General features: G+C 41.2%; 1 protein-coding gene and 1 long non-coding RNA gene across 10 annotated transcripts in view; one reads left to right on the forward strand and one right to left on the reverse strand.

The window, feature by feature from the left end:
• The window catches only part of LOC307205138, a 183,649-nt gene extending 174,648 nt beyond the window's left edge, over positions 1-9,001 (forward strand). Inside the window, exons 2-3 of the long non-coding RNA XR_013833904.1 lie at positions 5,838-6,470; positions 7,681-9,001. This is a non-coding gene — a long non-coding RNA (uncharacterized lncRNA). The remainder of the gene's footprint in view (positions 1-5,837; positions 6,471-7,680) is intronic.
• The window catches only part of GAL3ST1 (galactose-3-O-sulfotransferase 1), a 54,747-nt gene that overhangs the window by 37,751 nt on the left and 2,285 nt on the right, over positions 1-14,711 (reverse strand). For 3 of the 9 annotated variants that reach the window (XM_079956867.1, XM_079956866.1, XM_079956865.1), the window contains one exon: positions 3,916-3,995. The exons of 4 other annotated variants lie outside the window; for them this stretch is intronic. In XM_079956867.1, coding sequence (XP_079812993.1) covers positions 3,916-3,966 — 51 coding nt within the window. In that variant the 5' untranslated portion in view covers positions 3,967-3,995. Of the gene's footprint in view, positions 1-3,915; positions 3,996-9,908; positions 10,005-14,711 lie in introns of those variants that run through there. 2 more of the 9 variants (XM_079956864.1, XM_079956856.1) reach the window with 2 other exon arrangements.

The following is a 14,711-nucleotide window of genomic DNA, read 5'->3' on the forward strand; positions in this document are numbered from 1 at the left end:
CTTCAAGGAAAACACAAGTTGCTCTGAAATAAGATATTGGAGCCCTCCAAAACATTTGCCCATGTACGTGCACAGGAAATAGTAGATTTGTCCGAAATGCAACACCTGGATTGTTCTGATGCAACTCTAATGATGACTATTGTGTAATTACGAGGTTATTGTATAATCTTAGGTAAAGGTAAAGGTACCCCTGCCCGTACGGGCCAGTCGTGTCCGACTCTAGGGTTGTGTGCCCATCTCACTTAAGAGGCCGGGGGCCGGCGCTGTCCGGAGACACTTCTGGGTCACGTGGCCGGCGTGATGAAGCTGCTCTGGCGAGCCAGCACCAGCACAGCACATGGAAACGCCGTTCACCTTCCCGCTATAAAGCAGTACCTATTTATCCACTTGCACTTAGGGGTGCTTTCGAACTGCTAGGTGGGCAGGAGCTGGGACCAAAAGACGGGAGCTAACCCCGCTGCGGGGATTCGAACCGCCGACCATGCGATCGGCAAGCCCTAGGCTCTGAGGTTTTACCCACAGCGCCACCCACGTCCCTTTGTATAATCTTTGTATAATCTTTGAAGTTTGTATAATCTTAGATAGGGTCTGGATTTGCCTACCATGAAGGGACCTCTGCCCTTCTGAATTTTGGGGAAGCCATGATTTTTCAGAGTGGCATCATAGTGCTTTAAATGCTGTTGGGGCCAAATCTTGCGGGTCTCTAGCTTTAAGCCCTTGCCATCCTCTTACTGTTGCCTTTCTAACACTCTCATGTTATATTTATTTCATAATTAAGGTAAAGGTAAAGGTACCCCTGCCCGTACGGGCCAGTCTTGACAGACTCTGGGGTTGTGCGCCCATCTCACTTAAGAGGCCAGGGGCCAGCGCTGTCCGGAGACACTTCCGGGTCACGTGGCCAGCGTGACATCGCTGCTCTGGCGAGCCAGAGCCGCACACGGAAACGCCGTTTACCTTCCCGCTGGTAAGCGGTCCCTATTTATCTACTTGCACTTAGGGGTGCTTTCGAACTGCTAGGTTGGCAGGCGCTGGGACCGAGCAGCGGGAGCGCACCCCGCCGCAGGGATTCGAACCGCCGACCTTTCGATCGGCAAGCCCTAGGCGCTGAGGCTTTAACCCACAGCGCCACCTGCGTCCCTATTTTTACCATAATTAATTGATGGTAAAATGAAACAAAATGCAAAGGGCTTGAGAGAAAGAGGAAGTGCCAGAGAGACAGCCACTGTTTAAATGGCTCAAATCTGCACGCCTAGGAACAGCCCACCCACCACTGCTGACTAGCTAAGGAATGGGGGAAATTCTATGGACAGGCCGGGTGCCCACGTGTCATTTCGTTAAGAAGACACAGTGAGGAGGGCCCCATCTCAGTGCTCTGTACTTTTGATCAGATTGGATGGCCGCCAGCTCCTATCTGCTGCCAGTCAGGAGTTCTGCTGGACTGAAAGGAACAGTTTTGTGGACTGCAAAGAATCCAACTCAGGCTTGAAAAATGTGGGTGCCAACAAAACAAAGCACTGCAAACAGAGTCAATTGCTTTTGTGATTCTTCACAGAGCATATTTCTCTGCAGAACTCAGTACTGACTTTGTAGGTTTGTATTCATAAAGTTATCACTCTTCATTTTCTAGCCTTCGTGGTTAATGGGATTAGGGGAAGGGCTGTAGTTCAGTGGTAGAGCACCTGCTTTGCATACAGAAGGTTTCAATCCCTGGCATCTCCAGGTAGGGTTGGGAATGTCTCCTGTCTGAAAACCCTGGGGAGCAGCTTCCAGACAAATGGTCAGTAGATGGACCAATGGTCTCACCCAATACAAGGCAACTTCCTATGTTCCATTATGTTTGGAAGTTGTGTCAGTGAAAGTGCTCAAAAGGAAAAGCTTCAGAAGGCTAATCCCATTCACACCCAATTGCAATTGTCAACCATGTTCCTATCACTCAGGTTGCAAAGCAAACCAAATTAACCCAAAGCATAACCCAAATTAACAGACCTAATAAGAAATCACTCAAAAGAAAGATTAAGGAGAGAATGGGATTTCTTTATAAATTACACGGAAAAAGAAGGCTTCCAGAGCATCACTTGGCTTAGCATAGGTTGAATTCCACTGACAATCAGACGGTTTCTCCAAGACTTACCATCTAAATACAGTTATCTGAGGGGCAAATTGGTGTACTAAGTACGTTCATGGATAGTGGGAAGTCATGATTCCAATTAACGAGTCAAGCCAAAGCTGTGTAAAGAAGGCTTGTACTCCCTATGTAGCAGTTAAATTGAAAATATTTGTTTTTTGAAGTTAATTATCCATTTTTTGTTTTTATTCTTTTTCTGTTTTCTTCCCCCTCCCTTTTTATTTTCTTTTTATTTTCCTTTTATTAATGTATAATGGATGTATCTACATGTTTGCAATAAAGGATTTTTTTAAAAAAGGTTAAAAAAGAGGGGTGTGAACTGAGGAGATGGAGTGTGGCCTAGGGATAGCTCTGAGGGCCAGATTCGAAGGACTGGGGGGCCACATTTGTCTCCTGGGTCTGAGGTTCTCCATCCCTGCATTGGACCATCTGGCTGTCCACTATCAGATCAGGATCCTGAACTAGATGAGCATTTGGTCAGATCCAACTACAGGGGCATTCCTTTGTAGGTATAACGTGTGTCAGGTTTTTTTGTTGGGAGGAGAGGTGGTCACTCCAGCACCCAGCCCTGAGATGGATTTGCCCTCGTGCTCAGTGACTTTCAGCGATCCTTGTTTCCCCTCTGCCAGCTTCCTTTTCAGGCTTCCCCACCCACCACTTTCCCAATGGCTACATGCTTCCTGAGCAGTGGAGGTGGAGGACCTGTGGGCAGGAACAGCCTGGCGACTCGCATCTATGGTGCTGAGCCATAGGCAGTGCAAGTTCCACAGGTGTTGCTGTTGCTGCTTGCCTCTACCTCCTTTCTCTGTGTGCTCACCTTTACTTGCTTTCTCCCCCCCCTTCTAACTGAAATAGTTTCTTGAGTATGTGTGAATGGTTTCTGCCTGTGCCTTCCTTCTCCTTATTTGTTCCCACACCTCCTCCCCTTTCCCCTCTTTCTCTCTCCCCACACAGCTGCTCCTGTCCCAATACTGTGTGTGGTGCCTTGCATGTCTGGGTCGATAGGGACTTCTGACAGGAGTTTCACAAGATCGTTTTTTGATAGCACGATCTACTCCATGTATTCCAAGTTCTTATTCAGGTAGACCTTTCCAGAAGAGTGTGTAGCCTCCTTTTTCTTACTTCAGTTGTCCCTTCTAGGGGGCAGTGGACATGTCTTTCACCACTGGATAGCTTCAAGAAAAATGCAGAGAGCAAAACCAACCCCTGTATATGGTGTTTATTGACCTGACTAAGGCCTTTGATACTGTAAATCATAATGCCCTGTGGACTGTCCTTCTGAAAGCTGCCCAAATAAATTAGTGAACATCCTTTGGCTCCTCCATGATAATATGACAGCAACAATCGCAGGTAACAATGGCTCTCAAAGTGAACCATTCATGGTGGGATCAAGTGTTAAACAGGGCTGTGTTATTGCCCCAACTCTATTTATTATTTTCATTGCCGTGATCCTACACTTTGTTGAAGGGAAACTCCCCACTGGAGTAGAAATCATATATCAAACAGATGGAAAGCTCTTTAATCTGAGTAGGCTGAAAACAAAGATTAAGGTTACCATAACTTCCATCATAGAGTTTAAGTATGCTGATAACAAGGTAGTGTGTGCACACTCAGAGGATGACCTCCAAAACATCCTAAATATCTTTGCAGATGCTTATGAAAAGCTTGGCCTATTGCTCAACATCCAGAAAACCCAAGTGCTGCACCAACAAGCACAAAACAACCTCTCTGCAGTGCCACAAATCCAACTCAGTAGTGTAACGTTGGAAAGTGTTGATCACTTCTCCTACCTGGGCAGTTATCTTTCCACAAGGGCTGACATTGAGGCCGAAATCCAGCATCACCTGAGCTCTGAGAGTGCAGTTTTCTCCTGATTGAAATGCAGAGTGTTTGAAGACCAGAACATTCATAGGGAAACCAAAATGCTTGTTTACAAAGCTATTGTACTACCAACTTTACTGTATGCTTGTGAAACATGGACCACTAACAAAAGCCATCTCCAACTGCTTGAAAGATTCCAACAACGGTGTCTCCAAAAAATTGTACACATCACTTGGGAAGACAGGCAAACAATGCCAGTGTACTGGAAGGAAGGAAGATCACCAGTGTCGAAGCAATGATTCTTCAACATAAACTTCATTGAACTGGTGATGTTGTTCGGATGCAGGATTATTGTCTTCCAAAGCAACTACTCTATTCCAAACTTAAAAATGGAAAGCGTAATGCTGGTGGTCAACAAAAGAGGTTTAAAGACTCAAGGCAATTTTTTAAAAAAAGTAGTCTAAACACTGACAAGTGGGAAACACTGGTCGTGAGCACTCCATTTGGAGAACAGCCTTTACCAAAGGTGTCATGGACTTTGAAGTCACTCAAATGCAGGATGAAAGAAAAAACAAGCTAAGAGAAAGGCACATTTGGCAAACCCTCACCGTGATCAACTCCTGCCCAGAAACCTATGTCCCCAGTGTGGAAGGACGTGTGGATCCAGAATTGGCCTCCATAGTCACTTACGGACTCACCGTTAAGACCATGTTTATGGAAGACAATCTTAGTCGGCTACAAGTTATCGCCAAAGAGGATGAGGAAGAAGAAGAAGAAGATTTCTGGGCATGTTGCAAGACACCATCTCGTTCCCAAGCCCTGTTTCACCCCTGGGGATGAGGTGCTAGGCAGCATGGATGCAGCTTGAAACCTTCTGCATTTCATCAAACACTTGATTGGGCCTTATCTCTTCACCTCTCCCCAAGGTTTTATTCCAGTGACAAATCAGTGGATCTTTCCTCCAATTCTTTCCCCCAAATTTTCTGTAAGTTCTGGCAACATGAAAGCTCTAGTAACAAAACGCACTCCAAAGGAAAATAAAGGAGAAGAAGAAAATAGAGATATGGAAGGAAATTAGAAAAAAGGAAAGGATCCTTTTCCAAAAACCAGATCATGAACTAATTAAGCAAAGTATAAAAATTTTACAGACGCAAGTCTCCGTGATAATAAATGAAGAGATAGAATGGAAGATAAAATGGTTGAGACATAGAAATTTTGAGTTTGCTAACAAACCTGGCAAACTTTTGGCCTGGCAATTAAAGAAGAAAAAGGAAGATAGAATTATCAATAAAATTAAAATTGAAGACAAATGGATTCAAGAACCGAAGGAAATTAGTAAAAACTTTGCTAGTTTTTTTGGAAAACTATATAAAGAAGGTCCAGAGACTCTAGAAAAAATAATTGATTATTTGGGCAAAAATAAACTACCAATAATAATAATAAAAATAATTGATTATTTGGGCAAAAATAAACTACCAATAATACCTAAGGAAAAAAATGAAATCTTGAACTCACCAATAACAGCTATGGAGGTGCAACAAGCTATACAGAGATCAAAATTAGGAAAGACACCGGGCCCAGATGGTCTCCCAGCTAATTACTATAAAAAGTTAGAACAAGCATTATTTCTTCCCATGAAAGACTTAATGAATAATATTTTGGCAAATGGAAAGCTACCGAAAACCTGGAAGGACAGCTTTATTACTCTTATCCACAAACAGGGAACAGATGCCTCAGATATGGCCAATTACAGACCCATTGCACTGCTAAATAACAATTACAAGATATTCGCAGACATTCTTGCAAATAGATTAAAAATGGTGCTGAAAGAGATAATTCATAAAGATCAAACTGGATTTCTTCCCGGACGATTTATGAAATCCAATATTAGATGTGTGATTAATGTATTAGAATATTTGGATATTAAAATTGATACACCAGCAGCTATTATGTTGGTGGACGCTGAAAAAGCTTTTGATAATGTGTCCTGGAAGTTTATGAAAAAATTAATGGAAGAAATCGGACTGGGAGAAAATATATGTAAAGGAATAAATGCCATCTATTCGGAACAATATGCAAAATTGATCATCAACGGAAGAATTACTGAGGAGTGCAAAATAAACAAGGGAACCAGACAGGGCTGCCCACTGTCACCACTGATATTTATCTTGGTGATAGAAGTCTTGAACAATCAAATAAGAAAGGATCAGCTTGTTAAAGGCATCACTCTGGGAAACAAAACATATAAAATTAAAGCTTTTGCGGATGATTTACTTGTTATGACTGAAAACCCTAAAGAAAGTCTGAAAAGAGTGCTGGAATTGATTAAAGAATTTGGAGAAGTGGCAGGCTTCAAGCTGAATATAACAAAAACAAAAATGCTTGTTAAAAATGTAACCACAGAAGAAAAGGACGATTTAGAAAAAATATTGGGCCTGAAAATCTCCTCAAAAGCGAAATACCTGGGTATTTGGATCACCCCCAAGAACATAAACTTATTTCAGGATAATTACACCAAAACGTGGTGATACGGAACGAGAGGAGGGGGGGGTACCTTTCCTCACTCCTCCACCTCCTGAGTAGGGGGCCCGAGGCGATGACCTCAACGGTGCCCAGCTTTGCTGTGACTCCTGAACCCCACACCGTTGCACAAGCACCACACTATACCCCTTGAATTTATAAATAATAAGCCCTTCCTTCTTAAGTCTAACTTTCACCCTATTTCTACCATATCGTACTATTTCCCCATTGACTATAACGGCTGCACCTCGGTCAATCAAGAGCGTGCATTCCCCTGAAGGAGCTAGCTCAGGGAGCTCTTGCACGCCTCATTTAACCTCCTGACAAGTTGTTGACGGCTCCCCGCTGCGAGAACAATGGAACCGAAACTAGCGACCTCGTAAAACTGTCAAAGTCTTGTTACATTGTATCCATTTGTTTCCGCTTTTAATATACAATATACACTTGATCAGCAAGAAGCCGAAAACTTCAGAAAATAATATAAAATAAGCCAAAGCTTCGATCTTCTCCATTTTAACGTCATTCTACTCGATTCCCTCCGGACTCCATGATGCTACTCCCAGCGCCATAATCCTCAAACCGACAGGTCACGTACCCAGGAAAACCTTAATCCTGTCAGATGGTCCAGTCAAGCCCTTCCTCCGGGCAATGCTAGGTAATGGGCGATGCATAGCTGTGCCATTGTCTTGCCATCACCTGTACTCAGGAAACGTTTATGCATATCTCTATTACTCTATGTAATCCCTACCTTACTGAAGTGCTGATCTATGCAACCTCTACCCTGCCTACCTCACTGAAGTGATGATCTATGTAATCCCTACCTTACTGAAGTGCTGATCTATGCAACCTCTACCCTGCCTACCTTACTGAAGTGATGATCTATGTAGTCCCTACCTTACTGAAGTGATGATTTGTGTAAACCCACCACCCACTTTCCTGAAGTGATGATCTGTGTAATCCCACCTCTTGTGATGTATTCGTGACGTTTTCTGCACTGTATTCTGGGACTTGGAGGGAACTTTTAAAAGTTTATGTCGCCCCATTCTCGGGGTTCAATTCCATTTTGAACCTGTTGCGCAATAAACTTTGGATCCCCGTTCATTGCTCCTGTCTCCGGCTGAGCTCATTTCTTCCGCTAGGAACCGCGGACCTCGTCCGACGAGCCGGGTGGTAGGGTAACTCCGCACCCGGAATTTTTCCGTAACAGTGGTTAGAGATTAGAAAAAACTTTGTAACCTGGAGTAAACTAAAATTAACATTTCTGGGTAGGATTTCCATTATAAAGATGAATGTGCTTCCAAAATTAATCTTTTTATTTCAAATGATTCCAATACTGGGCGAAGCAGGTTGTCTCAAGATATGGCAAAGAGAAATTTCCAAATTCCTGTGGGAAGGGAAGAAACCTAGGATTAAACACCTGATCTTAATAGACATAAAAGAGAGAGGAGGCTTTTCCCTACCCGACCTAAAACTTTACTACGAGGCAGCCTGTTTCACCTGGCTAAAAGATTGGTGCACGTTGCAGGATTCGGACCTCCTGGACCTGGAAGGTTTTGACAACCGTTGGGGATGGCACGCCTACCTAATTTATGGAAAAGCGAAAATTCATAAAAACTTTACCAACCATATAATAAGAAAGTCACTCTTTGCTGTATGGGAAAAATATAAAGACCTGATGGAGCCTAAAGTCCCGTGGTGGACTTCTCCAGTAGAAGCCATAGCAGTAAAACGGAAAAATACTCAGGAAAGCTGGCCAACATATAAAATACTTCTAAAAAATGAAGATAACCAAATAAAATTAAAAAAAACTTTGAGGAAATAAGAGACCACATTTCAGACTGGTTCCAATATCATCAGTTATTTGAAAAATTTAAATCTGACAAACAAAAGGGGTTCTCAAAAGAAATTTCCTGATTCGAATCTGATCTTGTAAATTCTAAAAGAAAAACTCTTTCCAAAACTTACCGACTCCTCCTTGACTGGACAGTCAAGGAGGAGGAGGTAACAGTGGCAATGGTGAGGTGGTCCCAGGATTTTGGCCACTCAATAACCATGGCCCAATGGGAAAATTTATGGAAGATCAATTGGAAATTCACAAATTGTTACACGATTAGAGAGAACTTTAAAAAAATGCAACATCGATGGTATCTAACACCATGGAAGCTTTCAAAAATGTATAAAAATATATCAAGTAATTGTTGGAGATGCGGAGACTCAGGAACATTCTACCATATGTGGTGGATATGTAGGAAAATACAGGTATTCTGGGAGAGTATACATGCAGAACTGCAAAAAATGCTAAAGATCTCTTTCAATAAAAAACCAGAGGCCTACCTCCTGGGAATAACAGATTTGGATATTCCACAAAAGAGGAAGGGTATCTTTTTATATGCGACGGCGGCAGCAAGAGTTTTGATCGCAGCAAAATGGAAGAGTAATGAAATCCCCTCTATTCAAGATTGGATCCAAAAGCTGACAGAATATGCTGAATTAGATGGTTTATCAGAAAAAATAAAGAATAAATCAAAACAGGAATTTGTTTCTAAATGGGAGGTTTTTAAAGAATATCTGAAAAATAAATATAGTAGTTTAAATTCTGTTGCTGCATTCGAGGAACTTCAGTAATAGTTGCAAGGTAGATATAAGAAATTAGATTTAATGAGAATAAGTTTAATTATGAAAAAAAATGTGTATTGGCAATAAGTAATATGAATCTGAAGTATGGAAATGAAATGAAATGAAATGAGTTTATTACGGTCATAGACCAGAGAAACATGGAACAACAATAGTTTACAAAGGGAGTAATGGTGTCAATTTAAAAAAAAAAAATTGTAAAATTATACATAAAAAGCAACACATATGCACACACACACACACACACACATATATGCACATTTATGCACTGCAATATATGTATAGGCTTAAAAGATAAGTATGGAATAGACGGGAGGTTGGGTCTTTAGTGTTAAGACCAATAGATGTTTTATTGTTTGCTAAGAATATCTTGTGTCTATGGTTACTTTTGTAATTTGTGTGTAATTTGGTATTTGTGTTTTTTGTTTGTTTGTTTTTCTTGTTGTATAAATTTTTTTTTTTTAAAAAAAGAAAGCTCTAGTAATAGGTAATGATGAAAGATGATGAAAATAGTTCACAATGAAAATGTATGCCATATTTATTTACTCAGAATAAATAATAATATATTTTTTTTATTTATATCCCGCCCTCCCCAGCCGAAGCCAGGCTCAGGGCGCCTAACAACAATAAAATAATACAACATTCTAAAAGTCTTGGGACAAAAACTCCTTTCTTAAAACCCCAAAGAGCTACTGCCAGCCAGTGTAGGCAGTACTGGGATCCAGGTGGACCAATGTTCTGCCAATGAAACTTTTTTGCATGAGACATCTTGAGCATTCCCTTAGCATTTTCTTGGGACGAAACTTACATTTTTGGTGCCAGGAGTACAAAATGGTATGAATAAGGGAGTCCACCTGAACAGGATGATGATATGGTTCATAATTCAACTCCTGATATTTCAATATTTCTGTGTTGAATGGTTTCTTTAAATGTAAAGGTTCATCATTGTTCCACCTAATGTGTATGTCTTTAAGGGGCCAGAGCAAGGGCCAGAGCAAGATAACGAGACCCAGCTTTACAGCTGTGAAACATAGCAGGTGCTGCCGAGTTGCATTGATTAAGGTGTGTCAGCATTTGCATGTAGTATATAAGGAGCAGCACCTAGCTCTCCCATTACCCTGGGGGTTGGGTCTGGTTTGTTGTTAATGTATTTAGTGTATAAGGAGTTTTTGTTTTTTGTAATTAAAACCTTGCTTAAGTTATTTTTGAGTCCCTTTCTTTTTAATGCATGGTCTCCCCAGCAAGCTCTCTGCAGCGCTACCATACTGCAAATAGCCAACATCTTTGGTTATGGGCCCAGCTGCTGAGTGGATGACTGCATATTTTTGGACTCTGAGAAAGGTTTGAAAACTCCTTCTCCTGTTAGTGTAGTTTTTGTGGGTCTGGAAGATTTCCAGAATGGTTGACCGGGTTCCTGAAGCTGAGAAGTCTCTGGTCTTCCCACAGCTAACAGATGAGAACTATAGTTTATGGTCTTTTCGGGTGGAGGCACTTTTGACCTCTAGGGAAGTATGGACCTATGTAACTGAAGACCCTCCTGACCCTGTAACTAATGCTTGGTCGAAAGGAGATGCAAAAGCCAGGGCAATAATTAATTTGGCAGTCAGCGACCAGCAAGTAGTCTATATAAGGAATAAGAAAACTGCCAAAGAAATGTGGGACAGTCTTGCAGCAGTGCATGTTAGAAAAGAATCAGCATCTGCATTGACGTTTTTCAAGCAGTTGTACCAGACTAAGTTGCAGCCTGGTGGTGATTTGGCAGCACACTTGAGACGTCTGGAGGCAATACGCGGCGAATTAATTCGAAGGGACATGGACATACCTGATATTCAGTATGTTTTTATCATTCTTTGTTCCCTTAATGAGGACTTTGATGGTATAGCTAGCCAGATATCTGCCGTCCCACCAGCACAATTAACTGTGGAAGGGGTGACGGCAAGATTAATGGGCGAGTTGGATAGAAGGGAGGCTTGTGCCATAAGCACTCCTATTTCCAGAAGTAATGAGGAACGCCATATGCAACCTTTTGGTGATGCGACTGCATTTAAAGCTGCAAAGCGTTGTTGGTTCTGTAATAAGCAAGGACATTTTGCAAAGGACTGCAGATCCAAAAGAAAGCAAAGTACTCCTAAGCCTGTTTCTGCTCGTCAGTCACGGTTGTCATCTCAGCACCCAACATCGCACCGTAAAGACAGAAATGAGCCGCGAGCTTTTCATGCTCGGACTGCAGATCATAAAAGAATTAAAGGTGCCAAGTGGAATTCTTTTATTGTGGACTCAGGAGCTTCTCACCATGTTTGCAACAATCGAAGCTTGTTTATTTCTTTCGAAGAGGAAATTGGTTATGTACATTTAGCCAATTCACAAGTCTTGCAGTCACTTGGCAGAGGTACTGTTAAACTTGACTCTTTAAATATTACAATAGCGAACTGCATTTACTGCCCATCAGTGGACAATTTATTATCAGTAAGGTGTTTTGCTCGTCAAGGCATAAGTGTGCGTTTCTTAAATTCAATGTGTGAGTTTTTTGAGGGGAACAAACGTCTATTGTATGCCCGGGACTCTGATGGTTTATATAGACTGTATTTTCGCACCTACTCCCAATCGCCTATAAATTGCAGAGCAGCACAGTCAAGCCAGGGGTTGAGGAATGTAAGGCCACATTCTGGGTGTGTCCATGAGGCGCACAGAATTCTGGGACACTTGAATTTTGCTGATGTAATTAAGACAAAGAATATTGTTAATGGCCTCAACTTAAAACCATGTAAATTCTTTATGCAATGTCTATCTTGTTGCAAGAATAAGATTAAGGTTGCACGCAAGGGTAGGTGCTCAGATAGGAAAGTAACTGAGCCATTTGAGCGTGTACATTGTGACTTAGTTGGGCCACTCCCGCCATCATTAGGAGGTTCTAAGTACTGGCTCACTCTCATAGACCAGTATAGTAGATATTGTTGGACTTATGCAATAGCTGAGAAGTCCCAAGCATTTGAGAAGTACAAAGTTTTTTGCAACTGGGTAAAAACGCACTTTAACAAACCAATTAAGAACCTGTTTTCTGACCAGGGCGGAGAATTTGTTTCTGAGGATTTTGAGAAATTCCTGGAAGCGCAGGGGACTACTCATGAGTTATCTTGCCCCCGAAGTCCCTGGCAAAATGGGCTTGTTGAAGTTGTGCAGCGTGACTTACAGGCAGGGGTTAAAACGTATCTGCACGATGCTAATCTGCCCAAAGACTTTTGGGCTGAAGCGCTTAATGCTTTTTGTTATGTTAGAAACCGCAGTTATCATTCTGGTTTAGATGTCACCCCCTATGAGAAGCTGTTTAAAAAACGCCCTAATCTGAAATACCTACGCATTTGGGGTTCAGATGTAACTATGCATTATCCCGCTAAGCAAAAATTGGGTGAGCGTAGTGTTCAGGGAAAAATTAATGGGCTACCAGCAGGGGGCGTACAGAATTTACATACCAGCAACTGGCAAATTTCATATTACCAGAAGCATGATACAAACTGTAAATTGGAATGGAGTTGCTGTTTTCCAAGATACTAATGGTATAGATAATACTGAGGAAGAGGAGGAAGAGGCAGCAGCAGGAGGAAATGGTGCTTCTGAATTAATGGAAAAAGACAAAAAGCCTGTTGAATCTGATAATTTGTTTGATGATTTAAAGTCACAGGAACCCGAGGGGAGGTTAGATTCTCTTGATTTTTCTGACCGTGAGCTTAGCCTACAGGCACCTCTTCAGTCTGACAATGATGATTTACAACCTGAAACTAGTAGTTCACTTAGTCCCATTAAGTCTGAGGAGTCTGACTCTCCTTCTGGACTAAGACGTTCAGATAGAAAGAGGCAGAAGCCACAACATTTTGCAGATGAACATTTTAATACTGTGTATGCCAATAAGGCGGTTTTTGAGCCAAAAAGCTACAATGATGTTCAGAATTTACCTAAGCACCAAGCTGCAAATTGGTATAAAGCTATGAACTCTGAGATAGCTTCTTTAAAAGAGCATAACACTTGGTCTCTTGTACCACAAACCCCAGATATGAGACTTATTGATTCAAAATGGGTTTATAGAGTTAAAATGAATGACAAAAATGAAGTTGTAAGGTACAAGGCAAGATTAGTTGCTAGGAGTTTTCAACAAATTCCAGGCGAAGATTATGATTTGTGTTATTCACCAAGTGTAAAATATGAAACAGTTAAGCTCTTGTTAAAAGATGCATCACAACGTGGACATTCTGTTTATCACCTAGATATAAAAACTGCACATTTGTTTGAAGATTTAAAAGAACAAATTTTTATGCGTGTCCCTGAAGGCATAGACGCCGCTGAAGGTTTGGTATGCAAATTAAATAAATCCCTTTATGGTCTGCACCAAAGTGGAAGGAATTGGCACCAAACTTTAGCAAAAGAATTGCTGGATATTGATTTTTCACAAGGAAAGGCAGACAATTGTGTGTTTATAAAGGAAAGGGCAAACTCTGTAACAAAAATATGTGTGTATGTAGATGACGTGTTAATTTCTACAAAAACTAAACAGGAATATGAAGAGGTAGTTTCACAGTTACAGAAGAAATTTGATGTGGTGGAATTAGGCATAGCTAAAAATTACTTATCCATGCAAATTGAGAAAGGCAAAAATGGATCTTTTCTGGTTCATCAAACTGCAAAAATTGATGATCTTGTTGAAATGCTACGTTTAGAAAATGCAAATGGGAAGGAAACGCCTATGGTGTGTGGTTTCACCTTTACAGGTGAAGATAAGCCATTCTCTAATAAAACTCTGTATCGTTCTGCCATAGGCAAGCTAAATTTCATTCAAAGAATCTCAAGACCAGATATAACTTATGCTTTTCACTTTCTGGCAAAATTTGTGGAAAAGCCCACTACACAATGTTTCTCTGCTCTTAAGAGAGTGGTAATGTACCTTAAACATACCAAACATTATAGGTTGCAGTTTACGTCAAGTATTGACAAAGGTTTTGAAATTTTCTGCGATGCATCTCATGCAGTGGAACAAAATAATTGCAGGGGTGTGTCTGGTATGGTGTTTTGTTATAACGGTTGTCCATTTGAATGGAAGTCCCAGACACAAACCATTATTTGTCTCTCCACAACCGAGAGTGAATTATGTGCATGCGTTCAGGCCACTCGTGATGTAGAATGGTATCTGCAAGTATTCACAGACCTACAGATACAAGTAACACTACCAGTAAAAGTTTACCTTGATTCCCAGAGTGGACTTGCTATCCTATGTTCAGAAACCAATACGCAGCGCACTAGAGTCTTAAGATTACGTTTGCAGTTTGTAAAGAAACTAATTGCTGACGAAATGATTGTATTTGAATATGTCCCAGGTGATAATCAAATTGCGGACATTTTTACAAAAGCACTTCCAAAGGTTACACATGAAAAACATGTACAAAGTATGCTTTATGTTTTTGTTCCACAATGATGAACCGCAGGGGAAATGTTGAATGGTTTCTTTAAATGTAAAGGTTCATCATTGTTCCACCCAATGTGTATGTCTTTAAGGGGCCAGAGCAAGGGCCAGAGCAAGATAACGAGACCCAGCTTTACAGCTGTGAAACATAGCAGGTGCTGC

Source organism: Podarcis cretensis, assembly GCF_951804945.1.
Source record: "Podarcis cretensis genome assembly, chromosome: 16".
NCBI classification, from domain to species: domain Eukaryota; kingdom Metazoa; phylum Chordata; class Lepidosauria; order Squamata; family Lacertidae; genus Podarcis; species Podarcis cretensis.